This window comes from Corvus moneduloides, chromosome 1 (assembly GCF_009650955.1).
Source record: "Corvus moneduloides isolate bCorMon1 chromosome 1, bCorMon1.pri, whole genome shotgun sequence".
Classification (NCBI taxonomy): domain Eukaryota; kingdom Metazoa; phylum Chordata; class Aves; order Passeriformes; family Corvidae; genus Corvus; species Corvus moneduloides.
This window is the reverse complement of record NC_045476.1, coordinates 7,383,710-7,407,289: the sequence shown is the minus strand read 5'-3', so window position 1 is coordinate 7,407,289 and position 23,580 is coordinate 7,383,710. Positions and strand designations below refer to the sequence as shown.

The 23,580-nt window shown below is 42.2% G+C and overlaps 1 protein-coding gene across 5 annotated transcripts in view; it reads right to left on the bottom strand.

Annotated features, from left to right (window-relative positions):
- The window catches only part of DPP6 (dipeptidyl peptidase like 6), a 540,763-nt gene that overhangs the window by 139,718 nt on the left and 377,465 nt on the right, over positions 1–23,580 (bottom strand). For all 5 annotated transcript variants that reach the window (XM_032098969.1, XM_032098980.1, XM_032098952.1 and 2 more), the window contains exon 3: positions 21,362–21,460. In XM_032098969.1, the coding sequence (XP_031954860.1) occupies positions 21,362–21,460 (99 nt within the window). The remainder of the gene's footprint in view (positions 1–21,361; positions 21,461–23,580) is intronic.

The following is a 23,580-nucleotide window of genomic DNA, read 5'->3' as shown; positions in this document are numbered from 1 at the left end:
ATATGCCATCCAAATTTTTATTTTCCAGCAATATTTCAGGCATTCCAGAAATAACAGGAAAAATTAAACTGAGAGACAGACTATTACCTAATAATCAGGCATTTTGAAAAAGATTACTGCTTTAATAATCACCCTCTGTCAACAACACAGAATGTTTTCCAATTACACACTAAGTTCTAGGCAGAAAAATCACATTTTAAATATGGCCAGCAAAACATTTAGATAATTGTAAGGCTCTCAGGCTATTTCCTAATTAGTGAAAAATATAGCAATGAAACTCAGCTCAAAGTTCAGTACACAGGTAAAGTATCTTATTAATCTAATGAGTCTGTGAAGCTGTTTCTTGAACGTTGCAGGAACTGATGGAAGCTACATTACTGCCCATAATGACATTGCTACCAAATTTTATTGCTCCTTATGCTCCAAAAAACCCCATAACATTTTAATAAACTATGAAACTTCAGGAAGATTACTCCATGGTTGCTCCATGCTTGGATGTAAGAGATGACACACTTTCCCATTATTTGTTAAACCATAACAAGTTTAAAATCAGGTGTTAATCTGCTGCATGTACTTCTGGAATGCATTAAAAAAACCATAAATGAAGCAGTGCTGATTTGTTAGGGCTGTAAATCTCACCATTATATTCACTACCAGCCATCAACACACTGTCTGAATTAATGAACAGAAAATTGGTCTGCTTAAGAGAAGAACAAATTGATCTGCATTATATTCCAAACAAAACACTGTGAGGTTTAGCTGGTCTTAGTCCTCAAAAGATGAATAATATTCCTGGACTTCTGTTTTGAAATGTGTGATTTGTTCCAGTGCAAGAGCATTTATTTAAATGGGACATACCTCAATCAAAGCCAGAAAGCAATGCAGCAGCCTCTGTCTGTAATGAATTCTGTCCAGCAAGCTGATGAGAATTTGCAGCCTGATTTATAGTTGTCACCACATCTGATAAAGGTCATCACTGCATCTCATTTTTTATATCTGCCTTTCTTTGGGGCTGGTGTTCATTATAAATGATGCCAAAAATTATAATTTTCAGGCTTACAGCCATTTATTGCATTTCTTCAATCTTTCTTGGATTTCTTCCATCACTTCTTCACCAAAGAAGTTGTGGGTGCCCGATCCCTGGAGGTGTTCAAGGCCAGGATGGTTGGAGCTCTGAACAATCTGGTCTAGTGAAAGGTGTCCAGAGGGGTTGGAAGGGGGTGGTCTTTAAGGTTCCTTCCAACCCAAACCTGTCTATAATTCTATGATTCAATAGCAAAGTTTACTTCACCAACTCCTCACCCCTCTTGCAACTTCCAGGAAATTGTCTGGGTGGTAAAATGTATTTTCAGTCTGTGAGTGTAGACACAGATATGTAGTCACACTTAAAAAAAAGGTGACTGATTGCAAAAAACAACGATTACCAGAAATAATGGAGCAGCCCTGGGGCTGTACAGAGTCAGTGCCGAGGAATGGAGAGGCCCGGGGAGAAACTTTTAAAAACCTGCTGAGCAGAACGGGTGAAATCAGAAACCCCATCTGCTTCTCTGTCTTGAATTCAGTCAGAAAATACATGGGCAGAGAAAACAGGCCCAGTGAGAGGGAGCTCGTGTCCCTTGAAGCCACTGAGCCCTGGCCAGGAACAGCACAGACAGTCAGATGGGACACCAGACAAAATAGCTCACCACCGTAGACAAGAAGGTTTGGGACAACTTTACTTCTAGAAGGAGCAAGTTTGAGTGCTGGCAGTGCAAAGAATTTGAAGGAATTACATCCATCAACAGGAACATAGCTCAGTGCCCAAAAATTTAGTGCAGTACAGCTTCTCTGAAGTCCACACTACCAGAGAGGGGAGACTGGTTTATAAGATACTAGCAGGACCTGCGTGCTTGTGAGGGGAACTTTGATTGTTCATCAGAGATTATGGAAAACAGAAGGCAAAACTGAGTGATAAAATATGAGGAAAAAAAAAGCATTTAAATCCAGCTCTAAAAAGTATTTTAATGAAATTGTAGTTTTCTATCAGTTTAATAATGGATGAATGACAAGTAGACAAAAAGAGGTTATGAAATTCATATGCAGCAAGTCAGCAGAGACAGATAGTGAAAGAGAGAAGGTAGAGTCGGGACCATTAAGGCCACTCCAGTCTTTTAAAGCCACAGATTTATTGGAAAAGGCAACTTCTTGAGTCCTGATCAACAGATATGAAAGATAATTGAATGAGTCTCAGTCTGATGAAAGCCAGCATCTAGGGAATTATTGTTCTCAATCCCTAAGATTAAGGAAGATTGGTGAATAAAGGAAATTTAAGTCCTGAAGTTGTTTTAAGCCATTTCAGATAAATGAGCCTCCAGATACTAGCAGGATTGGCAAACATATTATGCTGTGTCGAGAGAGCAGACAGCAGCAGGTCGTGTGGGATGAGCCCTCATCCCTCCCTGGGGACAGAGGGCACTTTGCACCCAGCCACGTGCAGGGCTGCCGGGATGGAGCTCTGCACAGGCACAGCACAGGTTTCACTGAGGTGACAGCTACGCCTGAACCAGCCAAGGGTTTCTTGGAGTCCTCCCAGGCAGGTACTGATCAGAAACACCTGGATAGCACTCACCATCTAACAAGATAACAGGCAGGAAGATTGCAATAGTAGGGCAGATGTTTCTCCAGACAGAATTCGTACTTTCAACATTATGTAGTACAGTTGTATTTCTTTGGAAAGATACATGAGGATCAGGCAGTGGAGTTAAAACTGAAAAAAAGATTTCTGCTTGTCTAGCATCCCAGCAACCCTTCTGAAGGGCCAGGTGAGCCCCAGAACAGTGGATGGAGACCAGAGTGGGGAAAGAAGAGGCTGTGCCCAATGACTTGAGCATGTCACAGCTCTCATCCCAGCACACACACACCAGGGCCAAAGAGAAGGGTCAAGCTGGAGAAAGCAAACCCAGACCATCCATAGATGACCTGCAGCACACAGGAAAAACCTACTGGCTTGTGGTGATTGCCCACGCTTTCAGGACTGGGGGAGGCTGGCAGCTCCCACTGCAATACAGTGTCTGTGGGAAGAGCATCCTGACTGAGCTGGGTACACAGGCAGGCTGTGGCTCAGCTGTGACTATCGACATTCACACCCACAACCAGCCACACAGCAGTGCCTGAGGGGAGAGAGCAGCCCATCAGCAGCACATGAAGCACCAGGCATGGATGCTCAGTACGGCCATCTCCACAGCTCAGGTGAGCAACTCACAGGGAAAGTAAACTGGGGGGGTTCTGAATTTCCTGTAAAAAATGTGTTGAGTGTCACAGGTGAGGGAATAGCACAAGCTGTGGTTAACAGGTTGCTGTGTGAGGGGCCAAGACGCTAAAACCCCTTAATCCTGCCAGATGCAGCAGAAGCATCTATCTTCAGACACAGCCTATTATCTTCAGGGACTGGTTTTGAGAGAGAGGGAGCCTGAGGTTTTTGGACATAACGGAAGCAGAGAAGAAAACAACAGAAAGGGCAAATTCACAGAGGAAACAGAAACTGTCAGAAAAAAAATACCCCAAACCAGCAAACATGAAGAAGCACCAAACGAGGAGTAAGGTGCAGCACAGTATAAGCTAGGAGAAGGATGAACACAGGCAGGTTTGTGGAAATATTTATTTTACTTTGCTTTCAGGCAAGGGGAAATTGCATCTTGTTTACTAGGCCTGTAGGATTATTGACTCACTTAGAACAGTATCTGCCTAACTGGAGTCAGGTAGGAGAGTGGCCCCCCAAGACCTACACTCCTTGGGGCAGGTGGAATTTACTCCTCAGAGAAACACTGAGAACATATGTTGAACAAATGCTGGGACTGTGCATGCTCAATAACTGCTGCAAAACTTCACCACTTAGATCATAATGCAAAATAAAAGCACAATCAGTCCCCAGTGGAAGCCTATTCAGGTGTCCAGAGGGATGCAATGACAAACTCAGGTGGAAATAAAGCTGTTGTGATGATGCATTTAATACTGTGATCTGTTGTTCTTTCAGACATGCTGCAGTTCATCTATTTGATATTTACAGCATGTACCCAACAAACAACTGATTCTGAAGTTCCCTCCCCAAGGCAGAAGCAAAGATTGTTTTGATACTGAGCTGCTTCCCAGAGAGAAAATGCAGGGAAAGTTTCCCATTTCCTGTCCCCTGGTGCCTACAGCAGGCTGGGGTAAGAGAAAGTGGGAGGCAAGGATCATGAATAGGGAATAGCACCAAAATCCCATTTCCATACCCACAGCTTCATCATGCCCTCAGTGAGCTGGTCCTTAGGGATGGTCCCTGTAGACTTTGGCATTTGTACATTTTCAGAGCCCCTGCCACCACCCTGTCTCTTGTTTCAATCTGCCTGCCCCCACCAGTAACTCCTTTTTCTTCTGCCTTGCTACTTTTCCTGGTAGAAATAAGTAAGAATTTCTTAGACTTTGTGATGCTGATACAAGGAGCAACAGGGGACAGAGAACAGCTTGCCTTTAACAACATTGCTACAGCCTTTAATTCCAGGAGACAACTGGAATCCCATTTTTAGCTTTCTGCCATTATAGGTCATTATCCTTTTACTGTTCCCAGCACTTTTTCCCCACACGCAAGGCTGAAAGAAAAACTTCTTTAAATAGGTGATTTACTGTAATTTAGCTAAATGCTGTATAACACATTGCATTGGTATGTTAAGTAAGTGCAACATGATAGAGTGTGCTTTATTATGCAAGAAGGGGTTTTAATTGCTCATCATCTCGATGCAGTTGCACTTGGTGCACCAATATAGTGCTTTTAGAGTAGTACCAGTAAAAAAAATCACAGTTATAGCTCAGTAAAATTCCCACATCATCATGCACCTCTAGCAGGCTTGTAAATTAACTTGTCAAAAGCTTGAAGAGGACTGAGTCTTGGGAAAACTTAAAACTATAAAAATCAGCAATACCAGTCTGTTTCTCTTTTTTATTTAATCCCAAATCTTTCAAGATTCAAACAAAACAAAAAACCAACCAAAAACAACAACAGCAAAAGAAATTTCAGCACCAAGCCTGAAATCCAGACAGAGCACACCTTTGAAATTTTGGTCCCCAGTTTGAAACCAGGTAAAATTCTGCTGCTGCCTCATTTGTGAGGCTGAACTCATCCTCAAAGAGCCCAAATCTGGCAACTTTGTGGTCTCAGATCACAACTCAGTGGCACAGGCATGAAAAGCTGAAATGCATGTGAGAAACCGAGAACTTGTTTCAACTTCACGTAACTCCCTTCCCTACTTCTATCTGCTTTTATAACATGGAGTGGGGGAAAAGAGAGACACTACAATTAGGCAAAAAATGAATGAGAAATTCTCGGCTCTAAATCCATCCAGGGCAAAACATCTTGATTACAAAACTGCTGCAAAACCATAGCAACAGCGGTGAAACTTCACACCTTGTTGCTTGCTGCCCTCAATTTTTCTGATGACTGAGGGGAGGAGGGGAGTGCACCACACTGAGTTGACTTTGGTGTATTCCAGAGCCAAGAAATCTCCCCCAAAAATTCTCTGCCATCTTATTCTCCTGTTCAGCTGTGCTCATGCCATGTGCTTTTCAAATCCTAGATGTTATAGAAGGAAAAGTGCAGATGACCCCTGGGTTACCGGACAGCTGGAGACAGCAGATTACACTCATCCCTTTGATCCCCTGCTGGAAACATCTCACATTCAACACAGGCCAAAAGCAATTTAACCCCAGACAACTATTTTCCCAGAAAAGGGTCCTTGATGCTTTTATCCACACCCTACATATTTTTCAGTCTCATCATGCAATTGAAGAGAAAAAAAAAAGTGCAGCCAACAGGTAGCAGGAATCAGCTTATCCCAGCTCCATAAAGTGACTGGGGTGGGCGCACAGCCCCAAACACACAATGACACAGATTTTACTGGGAATACGAAACCTCCAGGGCTTTTTCCACTGTAGTTGCTAGCTCAGATGAGAGCCCAAGATACCACTCCTCCTTGTTTGCATCCACCTTGCCTGTTCCATGAAGGGACACTTGCTCCAAGCACTCCCAGTCCAGTGCAGTCAGTGACCTCCCTCTTCTCTGCCAAATGAACTGGGTCTTACCTGCCTCATTTAGTTTGGCTCCACACAGGGGAGTGCATAATCCAAAGTGTTACACCTAAATGTAATAATCCATTTGACACTAAGAAAAGGAATCCATGAATAAATTTTCATTAAAATGTGACCCCACAGCTCACTCACTCAATTTCTCTGTGCATTCCCGTGGCTCCTTCTCTTTGCCCCTAACCAAATTGCACTTGTTAGTGGCCACGATGGACAGAAAGAACATATAAAGTGTTTTTTCTTGGTTTCCATTATTACTATTGCAGGCAGATTACTTAAATTTCAGTGCAGATTGAAGGAGACAGTTGTATATTAACAAGCAGCTATGCTGTGTGTGCAGTTCCCGGTAAAGTTTTAATTATCTTTGTGTGCAATATTTCCCAATCCCTCTGATGTCACCCTGTAATTTCAGATGTGCCTGGCAAGGCATGATTGTGCTGAAGTCTAACTGTATGAGGAGTCTGTGATCACATGGCCATCACCCTGACCTCAGGGTTTTGAAAATCAAGACAGACAAGAGATGAAATCCAAGACCCCAAGACACATCTTGGTAACCAGTGTATGATTACTCGCTTTGGAGTGGTCACAAGAGGGCACCCCGTTACAGAGCCAATGGAAACACTTTCAACACTTGCAAAGAACCATTAATAAATAATTAGATCTGATGCTGGGCAGAGGACTGGTGTCCTGAGTGAGATGGCACTGAGTGAGGTAAATGGCACCTGAGTGAGAACAGTCTTCCTGCACTCAACTGCAAGGGAGCGACTACTGGAGAAACACTTTATGGACTGAGTGCTGCAGAGCTGGCCAGAGAAACGACCCATGCACCGATACGATTTGAGCATCGTTCTCCGCTTTATTGTTTACCTACACAAGCTTATATCTACTTTTGCAAAGATGCACGCCCAGTCCCTCTAGACAGCCTCTAATCTGCAGGGGAGATGACCAGTGTATAACTTTGCCAAGGACTTTCAAGGCTGCCTGCAGCCAGGTGCTTTCCAGGCCTGCCTGCAGCCAGGGGCCAGTTCAGGGGTTTTTCCTCAGCAACTCTGGGTTGTCCAATTTTTCCAGGGGTATCATATGCCCCTGTTCCACAAGGAATCCCTCTACAAAACACTTTGCAATTATACATAAAATCCCATTGTTTTTAAACCAACTGATGAGGGAATGAAAAAATTAGTGCCAGCTAAGCAGGATGGTGAGGCAATAGAACAGGCTTCCCAGAGAAGCTGTAGATGCCCCATTCCTGGAAGTGTTCAAAGCCAGGTTAGATGGAGCTCTGAGGAACTCGGTTTAGTGAATATGTCCCTGCCTGTGGCAGGGGGGTTGGAACTGGATGATGTTTCAATTCCCCTCCATGCCAAACCATTCTATGATTCCATGATGAGTGAGGAGCTTTTCCTTAGCATCACACACTGGTTTGGTGTGCCTGCAGTGACTAGGTCAGCTCCTACACAGAGTCCTGTACCAAAGCCCAGAAAAGATTCCTGAACTCCTCATTTCACTTCTTCTTGTTCCTATTCCTCTCTCTCCCATGGAACCAACATCATCCATCTGTTACTGCCTTTTTTCTGCTGGTCTTGAAGCAGCAGTGGTTTGTTGCTAAGAAGACAATTGTGCTGATGCTGGTGCAGAGGCAAAAGGGCTGATATGAACACCTGGTTTAAGTGCAATGGATGAAAAATAGTTACACCAAAAGAATGACTGCTCCTTCCTTCAATTCTCATCAATATTCTGTCCAATAACACCTTCTCAATGGGTTAACAACTTTCAGCAGATGAGATTAAATCCAAAGAATGACCTTATTCAATGGAAAGAGCTTGACTTCTTCATATTTTTTTTTCTTTTCTATCCTTACATAATTTCTTTATAACTCAGGGAAATTCTTTTTATCACGCATTTCCATGCTTCTGTCATGGTCTTAATCTTTCTCTGGACCATTTCTATTCCCATTACAATCTATCTTTTTTGGATGGAGCAACCCAAGCTCACTGCAGTGATCAAGGTGATAATGTCCCTCAAACTGGATAAAAACACGCTGTTTTCAGTATTGCTCTCTCCTGAGTATAGTTCAATATTGTTTCTCCTAAAAAAAGTTGATTGCAACAGAAAATTGATTACACTCGCAGTTTCCTGCCCTAGAAGAAGGAAAGCAAATATAAATTATGGAATTCTAATAATCCCTCTCATGTTTTCTTATTCAGTCTTCTGGCTTGATAGTTTAGCTATATTAGCCATTCTGTGCCCCTTGGGAAAAGAAATCAAGAATATTGTAATTATTGGTATATATTTTTAAAAATATCTTCTTTTGTGAGGCATTAAAATTAGAAAATAATAATAAAGAACATGCTTTTATGTTAAAGGTTAATTTGGTTTAAGGCCATATCTTATGCCAGTATCGGCTTCAAGGCAAAAGGTAATGGCAAACTCTCACAAATGCTGCTCCTGAAATTGACACCTGGAAGAAATAAAATATGAAACGCATGGAATAAATATACTGTCTTGGGGTGACCTTATGATGTGTATCCTGTATCGCTGCCCTATGCCCAGAAATTAATTCTTGTGCCTTTCTATGCCTCTAAACTGAGCCTGAGAGGGGGAAGGAAAAACTGAGCAAAACTTTCTCAAAGCAGTTTGCAGCTTGTTCAAGGTCACACAGAGATAGTGACTTTTTTTTTTCCCAGCTGCAGCAAGGGAGCGAGGAAGCTCCCGGCTCGCTGCTTTCCAGTCAGCTTTTGGCCAGTGGTTCAGCTTCTTTTTCTCCGGAGAGAGACTGAGAGCTGAACTTTTTTTTCCTTCCCCGGAATTCCGGATTTTCTCCCTTTTCCACTGGACTGCTTCAATATCAGAGCACATCAGGAGGACTTTCCACCAGGCACAGAGGGCCTGGCCCTGGGCCAAGCCCCAGCTCTGAGGAGAGGGGGAGGACTCTAGGGAGGACTCTAACACTTTCCCAGGTTTTTCCTCCACAGTGAAAGATTTTATTATTTAGCATTATTTTCCTTTTCCCATGTGTTTGTTAAATAAATAGTTTTTATCTTCTTCACTTTCCTTGGAGGAAAATTTATTTTTCCCGAACCTGGTGGGGGAGGGGTGGTGATCTGCCTTCTCTCAGAGGATATATTTCTAAATTTGGCCAAACCAGCATATATACGTATGTACGTATATACTCTTTGGTTTTAAATAAATGTTTTAAGGCATTTTATATGTCACAGTTCACAGCCTGCTCCCCCTGCCAAGGAGAATAAGGAAGGAAAAAATACCTCCAAATTATTAATGAGCATCTTGGCTTATGCATGAGTATTCCAAGCAATTTGTCTTGTAAAATGAGTCAGTCCATCAGCTGAAGCAGTAGCAGACAGTGGAAGCTGCTGCACATGGCCCAGCATATGTGCATTAACCCCTCTGTGGGGCGATGGGCCAGCCCGACCCCGCTGGCTCCGCTCCCCAACGCTGCTGCCAGCGGGTGAGCATCCAGAGCCAGCTGCAGGAGCAGGCCTGGGGATGGGCTCCTGTCCCCCAGGAAATAGGAAAGTTGACTGCTAAGCAGAGAATAAGTGTTTATTAGGGTGGTAACAAATTAGAGTATTGGAAAAATTTCTGGACACCGTCTGGGCAGAATTGGTGGATTTTAGATGTTTGTCCACGTCTTGGTGGTTCTTCTCAGCCTGCCTGAAGATACCATGGTACTCAGATATTCCTACAGTGAATGCATGGCAAAGCCAACACTTGCACCCAGACCCTGGAATGGCTTAGTCTGCATAAATGACCACATGGAACTGCAATAAGACCAAAGTCTCTCTGAGCTGCTGGATTCACCACCATTCATTGTGGAGTCAATTTTTATAGAGTCAAGTGCATGCGAAAATAATCCTCATTTATCCAACAGATCCAAACTTTTGTCCCTTATGGGGGAAATACTTCTGAGCTGAGACTTTTTAAACTTTTCTTGGCTTGAACATCGACATGTCCCACTGCCTTCTTACTAGACTTTGTTTACACTTTTTTTCCACCCCCGCCATTCTGCCTTCCCTGAAAAATTAAAATGCTTTGAAGAGGATTACCCAGATTTTGTGAATTATTATGGAACTTAAGCATTGGAAATCAGGTACAAGCCTTCAAAAGAACCTGATATTTTTAAAACATCTTTTCTAATGAATTTAAACATTGGATTGTCTCCATTTACCTTCCAAATAATTTTAGCATTTGAAGGACCATTTAGAAACAATTATAATATCTTTGAGGACTAAAAACGTGTTTATTTATTACACTGCTTTTTTGAAACAGAGTATTTTTGTGTGCTACCTGTCCCCAGAGGCTGGGACTTTAAGTCAAGTAGCAAAATGAAATCTTGGCATCATACCCAGCAGACCCAGAGCTGATTTCACATGAAGCTATGAAGCCCTGCTGGGGACCTGAATCACATGATTTTATAACATCATGATTATTTTGTGTGGCATGATTTGGTATAGGGACCTACAGATTTTACCTCTAATACACAGCAAAATCATCTGGCTTTTCTTTAGGGTCAAACAAATTATACTGCATGCATACACTTGTCTTCAAAGTCATGAAACTCAAATAATTTGAACATTTTTGAGAATTTTTGAGAAGTTGTGTAGTTCCCATCCCAACCTCTAAAATTATGTATTAGAAATGGAAAACATTCGTCCAAGGTTCTGATCTAAGGCTGACCAAGCAAAGCAAATAGAAATAAGCTCCCAAGAACCCTTCCCCATGCAAGAGGTCTTAGGTCAGTGAAATTCATTGATGAAAGAAATGGTGGATGCAAGAGGCTCTGGAGGACGCTTGGAAACTGTCTTAGAAGAGAAAGCTATTTTGGGCAACTGAACAGAAAATATACAAGAGGATCTGAGAATTCTCTGAGCTAAAAAGTGCATGAGGTTCACTGCCCTCCTGCTCATCCCTGTGCACACACACCTCGCCTCTCATGGAAACAGGACTTGAGGCTGGGCAAACCTTTGGTCTCCTGTGTTCTTAACTGAATTTCCACTGATGTGAGATTTTAAAGTATAATTACATTCCCTTGATCAATGATAATTATCTTGTTCTAAATTTCTTTTAATGAGTTATATAAGTCTGGTGCTATTTCTTGTAGAAAAAAAAAAAAAAGAAAAAAGAAGTGCTTGTCATACATTCAACAGCTTAATCCAGTCAGGAGGTCCAAGCTCACCGGGGACTTTTTTCTTAGATAAGTAAATCTTTGCCTGCTAAATTTTCAGTTACAAAGACATGATATAAAGTTTAATCACCAGAAATACAGTATTTCCTGTCTTCAAATTATTTAATTATGGTATCTCAGCATGTATTTATTTAATATCAGTTAAAAGGAACAAGTAGAATACATACTGCTCTAATTAATCCTTGGTAAGCATTCCATGTTCAACAAGTGTCCAACAGCAGTGGAGCAAGCTCAGGGAAAGCTAGTGAGTCAGGAAAATGTGCTTTGCACCAAGTAAAAATCTCCAAGAAGGAATCAAAGTTGGGCAGGGCAGTGAGAAAAACAGAAAATTACCTTGATTAAAATATTAAAAATTAATAAATAAATAAATAAAGTAAGCAAATTGCATCCTAGAGAATGGAGGGTTCCTAAAGGTGGACTGTGTTAGAAGAAAAACATTTCTGGAAATCACTACTGCAGGTATCAGCAGTGTGTAGTAATTAGGATCAATGGATTAACAAGAGGCCTGAAAACACCCTGAAGAGTTCTCCTTTCTCCATCATCCCTTTACAGTCCTCCCCTGAACGTGCTTTTTGCTCAGTGTAGCCTGCAATTATGCACCTCATTTCTTCCATCTGTGCTTTCCTGGGTGCTTAACTCTTAAGTGTCGCTTTCCTAAAATGTTTCTATCCTTAAATCAGCCTGTTACGAAAACCTTCATCAAGTTCATGCAAACCCTCTCTCTTGAGCTTCTTTACCTACAGTTCAAAACTGAGTCTCCTTCCTATCTACCCACATTTTCTAAGCAGTGCTGGATCCAAGCAAAATAAAATCTCTTACTCTCATCCAAAAGTAACCCTCCTCATGGTGAAACATTGCCAAGCTCCTGGGAAGGGAGACCATCACCCTCTGCTGTGTCCAGCTTGCTCCATCACTCAGGAGTAGAGCATGGCTCCTGTTTCTCTCCCTCCTCTTGCCTGTGTTACATTCCTCTGAAGAAGCAAAGGAGAAAAACCCAGCAACTTTACTTTAGTACAAATTCAACCAGCAGGGCTGCAATTACGGCCATCCTTTTTAAGGCTTATCACAGGCAATTTTTTTTACAGCAGTTCCCTCTTCCCCAAGGGCTGGGGACAGCTGGGAGCTCACCCTTACCTGGTACACAGGTGTCAGCTGGGGAAGAGCATCTCTTGGTGTCACACTCTACCTGTAGCTATTCACATGGATTTTTAACTAACACCCACTGAGGGAACACCTAATCCCTCTCCCAGTTAAACTCTTGAAAAACCAGTGCCTTTCCTCTGGCGCTGAAAGCAGTGGGGTTTTGATTTCAAACCACTTTGAACCGGACAAAAAAAACCTGATCCTTTTCCTGACAGGATTTAAACTGTTCAGCACACAGGCAGGACTGTGCATGTGGTTGTGTGTCTGTGGTTCAGAAACACCTCTGCTGTGAGCCACATTCTTCAAAGTCCCTCACAGATGCTGCTGCTCCCCGTGGCAGCGTTTCCTTCTCACTTCCATCCCTGCTGTTCTCCTTCATTTATTTATTTACTTTTTAATCAAAAGGCTCTCCACTGTGAATCCAGTGTCATTGCTGCATGTCTGCCTGCTGGCAGGTAAAAGGACCAGCACTGAATTTATCAGGTTTGCATTCACCATCAGGACCACTGAGCCAAGGAATGCTGCAGTGCACCTTAGAGCAACACACAGCTGATGGGGAGGAGCAAAGGGGACAGCTTCTACATAAGTCTCAGGGATTTCTACCTCAAATCTACAAACAAATTGAACACACAAAGGAGCCCAAATTGTTCTAGTTTTCACACACCTTTTACGACTTCAAATTATTCCCTGAAGCTGCTTCTCGCTGCCAGACACAGTCACACCAGGGGGGACTGCCTCGCTTCTGAGCTGCTTTGAGGGAAAAGCACTAATTTTAGTGGAGTAGGGCTTGAAATGGAAATAGGGAATCTGTTTCTGTTAATGGCTATAAAAAGTCTAGGAAAGCAGCCTGCTGGTCCAGCATGTGAGAGTGGGAAGTTGCCTGTTGGGGGGAAGTCTATTTTTCCTCCTTTGTTTTAAAAAAAAATCGGTGCGAACAGAATCAGGCAGTTATGGGCAGGAGGTGTTAGCAGAACCTAGTCAAGAAGAAATTAAGTCCAAGAAATTTTCCTGCCTCTTCCAGCCATCTTTGATTCACTAAGTGTTCTCTTTGATACCGCCACAGCAACTGGATGTATTTTCCAGCTCTTCATCATAGGCCATTAAGCCACTTCTCAGCAGTACTGACTTCCAGACTCATTTTCATTCTTTTCAAAACTCCAGCTCCTGCTCCACCTGGAACACCCCCAAGATCCTCCCTGCTTGCCTGGGCTTCTCCCCTGAGTGACTGTGCAGCGTCACATTGCCCATGTTCTCCTCATCACTCATTCCTTGCATCTCAGCTCTCCCAGGTGACCTTCATGCCACCAGCCCTGTCCCTGGGCCAGACTCTTCACTCATCCTGGCAAGATGCAGAGACATAACAAATAGAAAGCTATGACACTGAATGCCTGAGGCCACTTTTTAATGCATGTAGGTTTTTAGGTGTTCTCTAACTAAAGCCATACGTTGATACCTCAGGAGGACATTTGACTCAGAGGCTCAACAGCAGTCATGACAGGCAGGGGAATGATCAGAGTTCAGCAGGCTTTGGAGAAATTAGATTACCTGTGGAGGCTTCCAAACACAGGGTTAGGCTCTTATGGAAATCTTGAGCCCTCAAGACATCAAACTACTCAAAAACACCACACACGAAACCGCTATTTGACCATTACAGTGTTATTTCTGCTTTTCCAGGGTGCGATATTTTTCCCAAACAGGACTTTATCCAGCACATTTCTCCTTCTAAATTCAGAAGTTGCTGTAAACACCAAAGAATTATCATCTCAGTCCAAGAGGGGCACGTGTCCCACCAGCACTCCAGCACTGCAGAGGAGAGGGCACTGAGGCACTGCCAAAGCCTTGGCACCACACTCCTCCCCAGCTTGCTCCTGCAGACTGTATTAATTTTTGAAAGAGCCAAATTGATTTCTCATTTCATTCTCTCTAGCAGTAATGAACAAAACAGCTACATGGCAGGGATGCTCTCCTCCACGGCCTATTATAGTATCTTAAAAAGCCATTAATTCCTATGTTTCCTGTCTTTAGTGAATGGGTTACTGTCACTGCTGAACTCGGGCAGTTGCCCAGCAGCTGAAAGGCAGGAGTAGGACAAATTCTCTTCCGTGCTCTCAGATCACAGATCCACAGAAATCCCTGAAGAAGATGATCCAGGATGGGATCTAAAATCAAAACTATGGTTCAAATGGTTTAACATATTCCTCACTTCTTCCTCCATGTGGCAGTCGTGATGGAGCAACCACTGCCTTACCCACTCTGCTTTGGCAACACAGGATGTCACTTCATGAAGGCATTTAGATTAAGAATAGTAATCGACCAGATCTAAAGTACATGGACACTTCCACTGGCACCAACACTACCTAAAAACTCACTTAACAATCATCCATATCTTCATGAATCATAACAGAAGGTTTCTGAAGGCCATCCCCATGATGTGCTAGACCAGAAGAGCCTTCTTAGTCCTTCCTCTGTATTTTCTTCTGGCCCACACAGCATTTTCCTTTAGTTAGGGTGTCTTTACCTCAGCATAAGGTCATCCTTACAGGCCGTGGGGCTCTTTGGAACAGGGACTGGAAGTTCACTGAAACCTCTGGCACCACAAACCAACGTGCAATACCCCAGGTACCTTGCTGTGTGTCTCAGAAAATATTTCAAAAACATTTTAAAAACCAAAACACTCATAAAAAATACTTCAGAACAAGCTGCCAAGAGCTTGGATATGAAGTTTGACAGACCAGAATTGGGAGTGGAGAAAGTTGTCTTTGAACCATTAAGACCAGTAAACCCATTCATTTAAGTCATTTAAACACATATTTAAAACACATTGAAATTAATGAACTAATATTTCTACTTAGCAAGGTGGGCAAATATTCTGATAGAGTAACCCAGTTTTCTTTATGCCTTCACCAGATTTACACTAACAAAACCACCTGTGAGCATCTTCTACCTTACATTCTTCTAACATAACACAAGCACTGGGGTGGCATTGGGGCTCAAGGGTGCCTGCAGGGGGAAGCAGCTCCTTCCTAATACAGATCCCAAACGTGCACAAGAGTGCAACCTGCAGTGCCCAAGGAAGACAACTTTGCCCCTCAGACGACAGAGAAAGATGAGTTTTCCTTTCATCTGACGGCCCAACCTTGCCAAGGGAAAGGCTCCTTCTGCCTTACATCTTGGGTGGTCACTTGCAAGCTGTCAATAGCTCTCTGCAATTACCTGAAAAGAGGCTCTAGTGAGGTGGGAGCTGGCCTCCTCTCCTGAGTGATAGGACAAGAAGAAATGACTTTGAGTCGTGCCAGATTTAGATTGCACATTAGGAGAATTTCTTCCCTGGTCAAGCACTGGAACTGGCTGCTCAGGGAAGCGGTGGAATCACCACCCTTGGAAGTGTTCAAGAACCATGTCAATGTGGAGCTAAGGGACATAATTTAGTGGTGGACGAGGCAGTGCTGAGTTAATGGTTCGTCTGGATGATCTCAGAGGTCTTTTTCAACCTTAATGATCCTATGAATCTTTTGGCCCGTGGAGAAGCAGCCCAGAGATGCCTGCACGCCAGTCAACCATGCTGTAGCTTCTAGGAGGGCAATTTTGTCTTAAGAGCTATCAAAGCAGCACCTTAGCACAAATCTTTCTCATAATGAAAAATATTAGCACTTACAAAGTTCTTAATATCTATGCAAAGCAACCTATAAATAATTCATTTACTCCATACACATCTGCATAATTTGAAATGCATCAGTGCTTTTATCAATACAGTGCAATGGATTTACACTGCAGAGAAGAGGTTTGAGGGCATTTGGGCTATCTAAGTATTGTTGATCTGAGCATTATTACTAAAGGTAAACCAAAATAATTACCTCAGTTACTACACGATGCTTTTTTCAGCATGGTAAATAAAACTTATTAGTTCTAGGTCATTAAATTCAATATTAGAATTTAAAAGAGCCCAGAAACTCTATGATGTTATTAGCAAAACACGCAACAGAACATATGTGCTTCAGTATTAAAGATAAAAGAATTACTCCTTTATATTTAGATATTAGTTATTAGTGTGTTTTTCAAAGGGACTTTTGAGGTAAAAGCCCAGCTGCCATTCTCAGAGGCGAGCTGGGCCCACCATGGTCCTGGCTCTCATTGAGTGGCAGGCTTCCAAATAACTGAGACATTTCTGAAAATGTCATTTGGAGCCTCTTGCTAATTTACTCATTATTCATCTTCACATAAGAATAAATATTATTTTTCCAATATTGCAGGTGAAGTGAGAGGGCAGGGACCATAGAGTGAAGGGCTTGATTTTCACATTTTTTCAAGTTCCTGTGGCCCTAAATGGGTCCTTTGGTGTCCTACACCTCACTGCAGTGCTCCTCCCTGCTTGAATATATTGTGCTCTTCACTTCAACCTTTATTCTTCCCATTTGGCTACAACTCCTCTGCAAGGATTGTCTCCCCATTTCTGGCCAGTGCCTAGTGTAAGGAAAATTAAAACCTCCAGTCACCTATTTAATCACCAGCCCAAAATCCTGACAAGAGCCAGTGCAAAATGCACTGTCTTGCAAGATGCCAACAGCAAGGCTGGAAAAACAACCTCTAAGAAGTAAGGAATGACACGTTGCACCCAATCCATCACAATAACCTCTGTCAGGATATTAGAGGCTGCTCTGATGTTTTTTTCTAACTAAACCAGCAGCCAAGTACTTACAATGTGGGCAAAATACATTTGCCATTAAGTAAAAAGACAGAAGATTAGCATAAGTCTCCACAAGTGGCATATGCAGTTCAGTCTCCACTGTTTTCTTTTACGTTATGCTCCCTCCCCATCAGGCAGGAGTGCTCCCAGGATGCTGGGGGTCAGATTCACAGCTGGCAAGAAGCACTGCAGCTCTAAAGGGCCACAAAACCTGAATGCGTAACTCAACTGGCTTCTCAGGTCAGGTCTAAATAATGACTATGAATTATTGTATGTAGGAGAAATCAGAGGACCAAGCTGCTCTTCAGCACAAAATGACAACAAATTTCTTTGTCCTGTTTTTTGTCAAACATTACAGGATCGTTACAGCATCCCATAGAGCTTTTCAGAAACCTGACCTAAAATGCTGTGTGAGAGAAATTACAGGAAAAGCCCAGTAATTGTGGAGCTTAATTACAAGGTAATGTGGTGCTCATGAGCAGAACTGCTAAACAATTAGAGACTAGACTAACGAGTAGGCCACCTGTCAGCTGGGAGATGGCTGAAAAGGCCAGCACAAGACACTCCGGATGGGCTATGGAGTGGGATATGAAACAAGGAATCATTCAAATACTATGTTTATGATACAAAGTATGAAAAGAGCTACTGATTGGAGCTCATATGCTTGTTAAGTTGTGCAGGAAAGGGAAGTTCAGCAGAGCGAGAGGCATGGAGAGATGAGGAGAGGAGCACAGGAGAAGGCGTGGGATGAATGGGGCTGGAACAGAGACACAGCTCAGATTATTTGCACTTGGACTGCCAGGCAAGGGGGTGCCAATAAACCACCAGCAGAACCCAAAACTTCCTGTATTTCACTGCTTTACACCTACTGTAGTATAACATATATGCTGTGCTGTCCTGAATAACGAAACCTGCACAATGAAGTCAGCATTTACTCACACTACAGGGAAAACCTAACCTATAGCAGTCCCTGGAAGTGAAACTGGAAATAAACTCTGGAGCAGTCCATTCTAGTCACAGAATCATAGAATCACAGAACGGCCTGGGTTGGAAGGGACCTTGGAGATCATACAGTTCCAACCCCCTGCCATGGGCAGGGACACCTTCCACTAGACCAGAGCCCCATCCAACCTGACCTTGAACACTTCCAGGGAACACATCCACAGCTTCTCTGGGCAACCTGTGCCAGGGTCTCACCACCCTCACAGTAAAGAATTTATTCCTAATATCCAATCTAAACCTACTCTCAGCCAGTTTGAAGCCATTCCCCCTTGTTCTTTCACTCCATGAATGCCTCGCTCCTCTCTGGATCGCTCTTAACGGAGCCGAAGACAACAGTGCTCAGAGCAGTAGAAGACACACGCTAATTAAACAAATTATTCTTTCCTCTTCTTAAACCATTAGATAAAAATGCAAACTGGAATTTGAAATTACAGTGGCACCACAAAATTTCTAACGTTCAAATTTACAACTTTGCCACATCTCTAACTTTGTGCAAGTAAATTTAATTGCAATTCCAATTTAAAAAAATGCAAACATATCCACAAATGAGCCAAAGCCTGTAATCTTTACACTGAAAGTGTAGTTATGTCAGCTTTGAGACTGGTTCTTTTCTTTTTTCTTTCCTCCTTTAAAATCAATAGAATGACACAAAGCTGTTGATTAGAAATACGTTATTTCTCCACATGCCCGTTGAGAATCAAGAAAATACTAATAAAACACGAGCTCATCCTATAAATTTCGAGGAGCTTTCAGCATATGTTTAAGTGTCACCCTGAATATAAATATTTTATTTATTGAAACACTTTCTCTAAGATTCACTCAAGATAAAGGAAAGACTTTCCTCATTCAGAGTGTTTGAATCAGCCCCTTGCTTATTGGGAAGGACACATATTTTACTGACTGAATTATTTTGGGAGTAGATCCCTCAGATGATTCAAATACTCCTAAAACATGCAGCATGCTTCATCTTTGGCCACCAAGCTCCCCTCTTCTCCAATAATGTAGAGGGAAAGGAAGGAAATAGAGCCTTGATGAGCCAAGAGGACTGAAGTGTGCAGAGCTCTGAATGACTGTGATATTTTGCTGTATGATTAACAGGGGAGGAAGGGGAAGAAGGACACAGAACAGCTACTTGTATTTTAACACCTGTGTGGATCCCTGCAAAGCATCAGCTAGGTTTGGGAGCTGACATCCAAATTTAAATTAGGTATTTTAAAATAAGCAATTTTTTTTTGCTAAGGCATTCCAGCAATCTTGTTATACTAAGTTAATTAGTTTGGCTTTGGTATTTTTGGAGTCTTTCATTTGCATACTGAAAGCTAAGAGACCAATAACAACATGTGCTTAGGAATCTGGCTACCAGTCTTTCATCTTAATCACAATTTCACCACTTAGCCAGCTAGAGAAAGCTGCAAAAAATCCAACTATAATACAGAAAAGCAATTAATGTTGCAAAATGGCTTTGGGCCCTTGGATGAATGACATTATAGATCAGCATCTTGCCCTTAAATGCAAAGTCACCCTTGGGCAAATCTTCAGGGTATCTGTTGGCTTCATAAAATTCCTTTAGATGTATTAAAATCAGTGTCAGTGTTTGTCCATATCAAAGCAATGGAGGAAGTAATGCTAAAATTTCTGAGTATATTTTCACAATACGTCTTTGTGTTTTGTCTCTTACAGAAACAGTATTTTAGTAATTTCAGATCTGGCAAGACTGCACTGAAGTCAGTAAGGGTACATGAGAGGACAGACATGGTTTTTAAAACAGTCAAGAATGGAGTCTTAATAAAATTTTATATGACTTTAGTATTTGACCATAGCAAGGGAAATGCTGGTTTTTTCACAGCAGACCGCAGTTTTGTGGAAAACAAGCCTTATGTCACATAAAGTGATACCCATCAGTGGGGGCATATTATACCCAGCTCTATGGCAATACTTCATTCTCTGTTCCTGCAAAAGTTTACTTAATTCATTATCCTTGCCTCCATTATGCTCTATTTGCTATACTCCAGCAAATAAAGAAAATAGCAGTCAAGGTCTCAATAAAACACCTTTCCTTTCGTTAGGGTCATCAGGGATATCCATGCTAAATGGAAAAGGATGCTAGACAAAAAATCCTGAACTGCAATGCAGCTAACATTTCCATTATCATCATTCCCAGAAAGGGGCTGTGGGGAGCACCGTTCCCACAGACAACACAGCCTGGAAAAGAGCTCCTGCACTTTGCAGGTGTGTTTGTGGAGGTGTTTATTGCCTGCAACAGCTTTCCCCTCTACTTGAGTGCGTGGCAGAACTTGCAGCTGGGGAATGTGTTATTTTGGCACTACCCTTTAACACTCTCTTTTTCATTACAGGTATTAAAATTGTTCCCAATGGGCACAGCAGACAAGGAAAGCTAAACACAAGGAAGGACTCAATCCAGTTCCCCATTAAATTCAAAAGAAAAGCTAATAACTTCCGTGATAATAGGAGTTGGACTGGAATGCACATGAACAGCACACCACGAATCATTTTATTCTCACCAAAGCTCATTCTGACTGGAGCAATTTCCAGTGAGAGCTGGAATCTACATCCCCCAAAGTAGTTCCACTCCAGCAAATCCAACATGCATTAATTCAAGTATTATTTGGTTTTCCTCTGACTGGAAAATGTAAGGCAGCAGAGGATAAAAAGAGCACATGGCTTGTGTGCAAGCCCCAGCCCAGCTGCTGCTGGACCTCTGTTTGCCTGTTGCTTAGCATTGCTTCACCTCTCTGCCAGAAAAAAATGGATTTGATGAGGGAATATAAACCTCCAGTTTTGTTAATGGTAAAATAATCACTGCTGGTGCTCCAACCACTTCCTCCAACCATGTGTTACATCGCTTACTAAGTTCTGAATGCTCTTGGAGAAGAAGGCTGTATTTTTCTGTGCCTATCTATGAGCCCACTGGGCAGCCCTAGATAAAAAGTTAGAACAGTGGTGTTTGCATGTTTAACAGGAGGAAAACTGGAATAGGAATTTGAAGGTTGAAAACAGGGATTTGAGAACATGATTCTGGGCAAACAGCTCTAGAAGCTGGAGGAGGGAGTTGGACAAGATGATCTCCAGAAGTCCCTTCCAACCCCAACCACTCCTTGATTCTGTAATTTCAGGAGCAACATAAAGAACTGGAGGAATTAAGAAGGACATAAAGAAAGCAATGTCCACAGAGCAAGGAAGCAAAGAAAAGATACTAAAAAATGCTCAAAACTCACCAGTTATCCATTTAGCCTCTGGGTCATGAATCTTGAAATCATCACTGAAGAGATCTTCCACTGTTATCTTCTTCTTCTGAGACAAGCTGTTATCTTCGACTGTAAAACATTCAAAAATAAACCACCATTAATTCAGCTTTGAAAGGTATCTGGAAGTACAGCAACTGTGGATAGTGACATGTCGTATTTCATTTGGAAACAGTCCACATTAAGCTTTCTGACACACACAAATCCCTTCCCACTGTTGGTATTATAAAAGGACCACCTAATGGTTCACTAACAGAACCCTCCTTGCTTTGTATGCCTGGTCTTAACAACTGCAAAAAGACCAATAAATGGTCCAAAACACACATTTTCAAACATAACATGATCAAAAAAGAGCATAAGTCATGCAAACACACCTGTAGGTGTCATATTTGAGAGATAAACACTAAAACATTTCTGAAATCATGAGCTACATTTTTAAAAGTATTTAAAATGGCCAATTCTTTACAGCTTATATTTTTATTTCCTTAAAAAATGTCACATAAAACCATAGCTAGAAAGGTGTTTAACCTTATAAGGGCTCATACAGATTACTTCAGAAATTCACGAAAGAATTTCTGTGGGAATCAGCCACTAGGTTGCAGAAATATTTTTGAAAAGTCTATGAGATGTAACCCTAAACCCTCAGGTGTTGCATAGCTGGCCCATACTAATTTTAATTTTTAGTGAAAGGATGTACAGTGTCATTTGTAAACATGGAAATATCAAAGCTGAAAATTTTAGAGGAAAACTAACAACTTTGAAAACCCAACAATTTTGATTAATACATTGCCGCTTTCCTTTTCTCCCATCAACTGTAATTTTTTTTTTGTTATGACAAGCAGTCACCCTCTATGAATAATTTGCTGTCAACATTCAATTTTTTGCTGAAATAATATTTTCATGGAAACCTTTCAGTCAGCTTTAAATACATTTGCTCTTTAAAGAAAAGAGGAGGCCACATTCTCAGTATTTCCACAGCAGGAATGTGTGTTTCAGCATCTTTCCTCATGGCAGTATCCTCATGCCTGAGGCTTACTGGCAGCCTTAGCTATCTTTAATATTGTTTAGTGCTAAACTTACACTGGACACTCATGATTAGAAAAGCAGAATCAGACTCTGAAGGCATTTATTTGTGGGAAAAAAGTCTTCTTTGCTGTACTAAATTGAAGCCCCTAAGCTACCTGAGATGACAGAAAATCACCTATGAACAGTGTTTTGTTCCACTAAAAGGTGTTTCAGAACAAACTTTCATTTTTACCAAATTAAATTATATTCTTCAATGTTCATATTTTTCCCAAGTCTGGCTGAGGCTTCAATCACACTGTTCACTGTGGCTTCCAAATACCAAAAGCCATCAATACAAGTCCTCAGCCAAATCCCTCTGTGTGACAGCATTATGCCAAGTTATTCCGCATAATTTTATTTATTAAAATGGAAAATAGAGGCGACAAGGAACCCAGGAAATTGTTCCAATTAGTTTCCACCGTGGTGCAAGTCCCCAGAACTGGATACCCAGGGAGGTCAGGAGGGGCAGAGCAGGAGCTCAGAGCCCACACACAGCCCTGGGCTTCTGCCTGTTCCAGGAGCTGCTTCCCAAATGGCCTCTGGAGGAACACAGACACCCCCTTCCCCCCATGAGGCCGTAAGGACAGGCACAAGCAAACCCCTGAGATTTGGGGAGAAGCAGGGTGGGAAGCCCCTCCTATTCCTCCTTTTTTGCAGGATGGGGACAGGCAGTCTGGGAGCTGCACCATCTCTGTTCCTCCACAGCACTCCAGCTCCTCGTGAGGGGCAGCAGGAAGAGGGAGAGGCTGCATCTGGGCTTTGCACACTTAGGAGCCTCTCTAAGAAAAGAGCTGAGCTTCCCTTCCTGTCCCCTGCTTTGGGCTGTAAGAGCTGCAGGGGGTTCTTTACTAGATCATGGACTACATTTATCTCAGCCACAAAGCTGGGGAGAAAACAAGTAACTAAATAATAAACCCATCAATGAATTTTAGTGAAAAAAATCAGATTTCCTGACCTCTCCTCTAACACACAGGTAGGTCAGAGGGCTTATTAAGAACACTTGCTCCATTCCTCTGGCCCTAATGGAGACATTTGTGGAGAAAGAAATGCAATTGTGGGATCTCAGGCAGCCCACTCTGTCCTGAGCAGCAGACTCTAAGTGTGCCTCAGGGTGTCTAAAGCAGTCG